Genomic DNA, 7,180 nt, shown 5'->3' with positions numbered 1-7,180 from the left:
AGAGCGTTGCAGAGGCTTGGCTTGGAAGGGTGAGGTAACTTGACGCCAGCGCGCCAGTTGCATATGTAATGGCACGTTGGATAGTCAGTCGTTGGAATAATGCAGCAGCGCCATTGAACATCTCCATACCCGCCGGCGCCCCCCTTCGGGCAATTTCATCTACATCACAACCGTCCTGGCCCGGGAGCAAGCCATCAGCAGCCCGGGGTGTAGTGTACAAAATGACCCCTGCCCACGGACACACAGCGGTTCCCTAGTGGCCCTTTTTCGTGTCACTGTTAGGCAGGCTAGTGCTTCTCCCATCTTTCCACTCTGCTTCTCGCATCCTGGTCGGCCTCGTCGAACAGACCCCTAATCCATGCCCCCCCTCCCCCCCGTGGTGCTGGACACATCCCAGTACCACCACGAGCCTAGCATATCAGTCCGTTGTCCGCCAGAGGCAGAGGGGGGGGACGCCACTTGGGAGGTACCATCAGCATCCCAGGAGCAGGCCCTGGTGGATGTGGGTACGGACGGCGTGGTCCTGCAACCCTGGTCGAGATGGGCAATCCTCCTCTTGTTCCTCATCGACGGCTGCTTGTACCCTGATCGTCCTCCTCGCCATGCTATCCATGCCCATGCCTCGCAGCTCTGGGCTAGTTCAGGTTTAGTCTCTTCCGTCAAAACCGTCCTCCCTCCCCTACATCAGCAAAGGCTCGTTCCCAGATACATAGGTCAAGTAGCAAGGCATTAAGCATCCGTGGGCTGTGCGCTGCTGCTGCTGCTTCTTCTCCAAGTTCACACAGCTCTCACAACTCCCTTCCACGGTCCGATTCACTCAAGAACCTACTAGTTGGGGGGCTCTTTCGTCTGAGGCTGGTTCGTGTCAGTTTCAGTGTGTTCAAATCACCGTCTTAATTTGTCCAATTTGGCTCTTCGCCGGGTCCTCCTCCTCGACACTTCTCTCCCATTTCCTATTTTGGCACCACATCTGTGCGCCTCCCACCGTTAATCCACCTTCCACCAACCTACCACGCTACCTTACCTTACCTTGCCATACGCCTGCCTGCCTACCTACCTACCTTACTCTACACACCTACATACATACACACCTCTACTACACACAACACCGATACCTCCCCCAGACTCAAAGATATACAAAAGGACTGCCATCCCACCTTGCATCTGTCTCCATCATCACCGACCATCATCCCATTCGAGCTGTTTGTTGATTCAGAAGAACGGCTGGGACCACCTCACCATCACATCAGCATCCTTTTATTGCTTCTTCTTCTCCACGCCTGTCGTTGACGAGCAACACTATAACAACTGTCTATTCGACCCCGCCGCCGATACAGATACATAGCTTCAACCAAGCAGCAGAACATCACAGGAGCACCATCCTCGACGTGCCAACTTTCGAAATACCTGGCTGGACCGACTTCGGTACGCTCCTCTACAAACCGACTTTCCCGGATCTTTCTCGCTGACCGCAGCAGTCCTTGTCCGCCGTGCGGCTTCCGTTTTCGAGCCCACACCATTCTTTATTTTCCACAGGATCTAGCCTTCAGCGCTACATCCGCAACGGTCGTGTCTAGAGACCTTCACTTTCAAGATACCACAGCACAAGATGTCTATGCTCGCCATGGCTGCTCCATCCCCCCATTCAGCATTCAAGTCCTACCCTTGGGATGGCGGCAGGTCTGCTTCCACAGACTACTCTTCGCGTCCTCGCATTGAGCCCGAGAGAATCGCCCTTCCTTCCATTCGCCAGGTTTGTTAACCAGTCTGAGAAGCATGAAATCCCCGACTGACAGAGATATCAGGCCATCCCAGAACTTCACCTTCGCCTGCAACCACAGGAGGCGTCAACCACAAGGACAACGTCTTCCAACACCTCACCAACCGTTGGATATGCCGGTGTCATGACCCCTCCGGAGTACGTTCACTCGCCAAACTCGAACAAGAGGAGGAGGCTTTCCATCGATCAAGAGGAGGAGAGTGAGAGAGTTAGCCGCGTGCCGAGACTTTACGACAGCCCTGCCCGTATTCCTCAACGTCAAATCTCCCCGCCAGTCCCTTCCCGCGCTGCCACTGAGAGCTGGACCGGATCAGCAAGAACCAGCCCTTACATGTCTTCCTCCGGCATGACTTCCATGCGCTCCCCTGCCATGGAGGTCAATGAGCGCTCTGAAATCCGCCCCACGCTTCCCAGCCTGCCCCCCATGAACTTTCCCGAGCGGGAGTCCATCCCCATGCAGCGTGTCCGTGGTCACTCTCAGGACGAGTTCCAGCCCATCCGTCCCTCGATGGGCATGCCCCCTGCTCCCATGATGGAGGCAGCTCCCGCCTACCGCACCAGCGGTTACGCCTACGGATACCACCACCCCAGCCGAGTCCAGTCTCTGTCTCTCGGTGCCATCCACCCGTTCGATCGCACGCCTTTCTCTGCCGCCGGCTATGGCCACTACCCTGAATTCATGCGCATTGGAGAGCTTGGCGCCATGGGGATGCACGGTGACAGCAAACAACGCAAGCGCCGCGGCAACCTGCCCAAGGAGACGACTGACAAGCTGCGTGCGTGGTTTGTGGCCCACTTGCACCACCCGTACCCTACCGAGGACGAGAAGCAGGAGCTCATGCGTCAGACTGGATTGCAGATGAGTAAGTTTACGCTTTCCGAAACCGTTAGACTCTCTTTGGGGCCAAACGCTAATTTTTTTTTGCCTCAGACCAAATCTCCAACTGGTTCATCAACGCGCGGCGCCGGCAGCTGCCCACCATGATCAGCAACGCCCGTGCTGAGTCCGACGCCATGTCCAGCCGCAGCGGCGAGAGCAAGATCCTGCCGTCGACAGAGCGCGCCGACTACGATGATGGCAAGCGCTCCAGCGTTCCTCTCAGCGACGGCGAGGCCTTTGACGAGGACCTCGAGAGCCTGAAGCAACGGCGCTCGGCGCACATCAAGAGGGGGAGCATCTAGAAGGACGCCTCGCATCATCATGCACCAAAGAGAGACAAAGAAAAACGCAAAAATTCCAAACAACGCAACAAAAGAATTCATACCAGACCAATCATCTTTTAACGACGAACTACGATCGGGACCTGACGCAGGGCAAAAAACACAAAACGGCACCAGGGGAACACACACTAATACTTCATGAGCTCTGTATAAAAATACCACGGGAGGGGGGCGCGCACCGGCAAAACCATTGCTTTCACGCCCACCTCGTTTCTATTTTCTATGTCGACTGTACCTATGGGAATAATGTATTCTTATTCAACAACACACACAAATGGGTTTATCGGGAAAGGGGTTCAACGGGGCGGTTTACCAGGCACTACTGGCGGATGGTGGGCAGATAAATGCATTCATCAGACAGAGATTCATCTCGGACATTTTGGTCAACGCTTTTTATCGGTGTTTTCTGTTTTTCTTGGGGTTCATTTTTTTCTTCTTCTTCAAATCAGCCAAACCAGAGGCCAAGTTTTACCAACCACAAAGGGATCGTAGAACGATATCAGTGTACCAACTTTTTGTTTTCTGGTCGATTTTGTTCTCTGTACATAGTAACACAACAAACATCAACCAAAAACCTTGTTTAAAAAACACACTTGTTTAGCCTCAAACATTCGATGACAGCCATTCCTTCCCATGTGCGTGATGAGGAAGATTAATCCTTCCTCCCATCCTTCGAACATTGAAGAAAGGCTCGGAAAGCATTTCGCCAAGAGAAAACTTGCTGCCCAGGAAACACGAGAATGGTCTTCCCAAGGTTCCATCCGTGATCAGCAAGCCTCCGGGTGACGCATTCCCCTTCAGCCATGGTCCATGGTGCGCGAGCCCTAGGGCGAACAGATCTTCTTTTCGTTTTTTGGCCTATATCAGCAGCCCATGACGAAGTAGAACGAAGCCAGTGGACGGACTCCACGTGAATCAAAGCGCATGGTTGTTTACAAGCTGTGTTTATCATCAACCCGTAAGCAACGAAAACCAAAATACACACACATTACGCAGAAAGCGTGCAAGGAATCGAAAAGGGTCTGTGTGAACCGTTAACGAGAGCATGATGTTTGTGGTTCCTGGATGGCGAGTTGTCTTTCTCACGCACACCCACGCACACACACACACTCTCACACACGCCTGGCCCAACCACGCCTTTCCCCTCCCCCATCTCTGCCATGTTGCCTGCTCCCTTATCCCTTACTCTCGGTCCCCCGTAAGAGATGGGCGAAAGGAGTCTGCGGTTACATCAACCTGGGGATTGGACCCTATAGCAGTCGGCTGGCTAATGGAGGGTAGCGGTAGCAGAAGAGAGAGAAATAACGAGATTTCGGGGCACAGGACCCAAGATCCCGGGTTAGATACTACCGGCGCCGTGCTATGGCCATGGTCACCTTTAGTCAGTCTGCTCTCTGCCTGGACTGGACTGTTGTTTGGCTGAGGGTTGTTCGTCGTTCCTCAAACCCGCACACTTTCCAGCGTACTGGGCCACCGCGCAACGAGAACCAACGTTTGCTTCATCATTACACACGGATTCTGCAGCGGGAGACTGAGCGTGTAGCTCGCGCGCGCGCGCGCGGTCGGCCGTCGCCGCCGCTCTGGATGGGAAGGGCTGGGCGGGCGGCGAAAATGGTCCCTTAGTCGACCCTTCGTGCCGGACTAAGACGGAGACCGGTGCCATTTTTCCTTTTTTGTTACTTTGTACCTCTCTTTCCCCCCAGCCACCTGTTAATCCTTAGTATGAGATCACTGAAGAGAGACTCTCCCAGCACGGTCAACCGCACCACTATCGTCATCAATGTTTGTGATGTAGGTACTCTTTTTTTTCGTTTTTGCTACAGTTACCGCCTCTCCCGTGCGCCGTGCGCGGCTGCCGCCGTCGCCGCCGCTGTGGTTTTGTGAGGTGTGTGTGTGTGGTGTGTGTGGTTGGGTGGGGGGGAACAGGGAAACAACCAAGGAGATTCGTTCGACTGGGACGTCTAGAATGCGAGAAAAAGCATTGACTGGATGGAGGAGCGAGGGAAAAACGAACGAACCCCTTCCCAAATATGCAGTGTTCTTTTCTCTTGTGAAACATTTCACACTTCTCTTCACCTTTTTTTTCGGGGGGAGCTACTACCACGTAGAATCGAAGGGAAACTGGACTCAAGTGTGTAACACACGAGAAGACCTCATGGCAAGGGAAACAGAGGAGGGGGGCGTGGCGTGTGTAAGGGGAGCCAAGTTTTCCTAAAAAGTCCTTGCGTACCTGCCGTCCTGCCTTCTTGTTTTTTTTCTGCCCAGTTCGCAACGTCGCCAGGGCGGGCGGATGATTTGTTGCCTTCCTGCTGCTGTGACTGCTGCTTCTGCTGCAGCTGCAGAGACGGAAGTAGATACATACATGCCGCATGCTCTCACACTAACACAGCACACCCGCGTCCAGTACACACGCCCCTCCCGCAAGAGAGGGCTAGAGAGGGCGGGGAGACCAGCAGGAAAAAGAAACCATATCTGAGGGGTCTCGGTTTTGGGGTCTGGATTCCTTTCTTCTCTCCTCTTTTCGGGGTTCACAGACATCAAACCCATGGTTGGATGCTTTTTTGTCCAGACCACGCGCTGCACGCGCGAGTGAGATGAGTGGGTGGATTGGGGGCATTTCATGGTAGTACATAATACGAGACGCCACGAGATCGGGGGCAGGGCAGAGACCAGAGGCAAGTGGCGTCGACCGGTGGGGGGAAGATACAGAGAGCGAGAGACATGAAGGACAAGACAAGACCAACATCATTCATCATCAACGCCTGCGCAGCTCGCTCTTTGCTTGGTACACTAGATTGAGGGAGAGGGCCGCGAAGTGCGAGATCGAGGTCCACAACACTAGACACGTTGACTTGGGTCCGGCCTCCGTTGGCTTGGTACGGGCTTACACCACCACTCGGAACGTAATCGTAAGCCTCCTCCGCCTCCTCATCCTTCTCTCCCTCTGAGGACCCCTTCCCATGGCAACACACACAGCTTAGCAAGAAGAAGTTGCTGCTGAGCACCCAACCAAACATGCAAGGCCACCGGCCGGGCGGCGGCGGCGGCGGCGCGAATGGGAAGAACGGCTTGACGGATCCGTTGATGGTGCCGGTGCATGTCAGGCAAGCCGCCGCGATCTCGATAACGGAGGCTTGCAGATCCATCGAACTACAGTCCCTTAAGTCTTAGTCTTTGCCTTTCCCTTCCGCCAGTTCAGTCCAACCTCACGTTGAGCCAACGCTGCCCCTCAAGTCACTGGGCCATACAATCCAGCGCTGCGGTATACTTTGTCCGGTAGCGTCCTCCGCCAGTTCGTTATTTTGTTATTCCTCCTTGCCAGCAGCTTTCCCCTGAGCTGGGCTGACTGCACATCTCAGTTCATGCTATGCCATACCATGCCATGCGTGCCCGTGACTGCTGATGGCGTGCAGCTTCTCACCCCAGCGGCGTGTCTCACGCATAGCTCTCTGGTCTCAAGAGAGCATGTCACTAGATTGCTAAAACATGCAGCAAGAAGCCTGCAATGCACGTCCAACGAGAGGAATGAAAATGTTCCGTTGTGGTTTTTTTGCTTTTTGCTCTTGCGGTCGAGATAGACCTCCCATCATGTCTCTGTCTCTGACATCTTGGCACACAAACGTTTTGTCACTGCCCCCCTTCTGGGTTCGAGACATACACACACGCGCGATCAAGGAACCATAATGACAGGCAACGAAGGACATGGGTTCGCCCGGTTCGTTCAATGTTCAACATCCCCTCCCTCGTGTCAAGGCCGCACAATGATCGACTGCCGGTGTCAGGACAGCATCTAAGCCTGCCGCCGACACACCCCAGTCAGTCTCTCCTCTCCTCTCCTTGCCTCCCTTAAGCTGGGACGTGACAAGAAGATTAGAACTATTGGAAAAGGGGGTGTGTAAGAGGACGGGATTGGGTGAGCGGTAGCATGGTCATCCGATGAAGTGACTTTTTTGTTGGTTTCTTCTCCTTTCTTGATTATGCTGAGACGTTGACATGAAGGGGTAGAGAGAGAGAGAGAGAGAGAGAGAGAAAGAGAGAGAGAGAGAGAGAGACAAATGAGGAGACCAAATCGGTCCTTCCTGGGGGTCAAGTGTCTGACAGCACGATGCGGCAGGAAGCAGCGGAGAACGACAGCTTTTGGTGGTGGCATGCTTGCTTTTGGTTGGCAGCCATCTTTTC

The 7,180-nt window shown here is 54.1% G+C and overlaps 1 protein-coding gene across 1 annotated transcript; it reads left to right on the top strand.

Annotated features, from left to right (window-relative positions):
- Positions 1-1,609: 1,609 nt before the first annotated feature.
- On the top strand, positions 1,610-2,962 carry COL26b_002934 (uncharacterized protein; the record flags this gene model as incomplete). Its single annotated transcript, XM_053175840.1, has 3 exons — positions 1,610-1,753; positions 1,806-2,643; positions 2,712-2,962. 3 exons carry the CDS (start codon positions 1,610-1,612, stop codon positions 2,960-2,962), a joined length of 1,233 nt encoding a protein of 410 aa, XP_053040269.1.
- Positions 2,963-7,180: the final 4,218 nt, after the last annotated feature.

The sequence above is a fragment of the Colletotrichum chrysophilum genome (assembly GCF_026319265.1).
Source record: "Colletotrichum chrysophilum strain AFK26 chromosome Unknown scaffold_15, whole genome shotgun sequence".
Taxonomy (NCBI): domain Eukaryota; kingdom Fungi; phylum Ascomycota; class Sordariomycetes; order Glomerellales; family Glomerellaceae; genus Colletotrichum; species Colletotrichum chrysophilum.
This window is presented reverse-complemented; position numbering and strand designations above follow the sequence as displayed.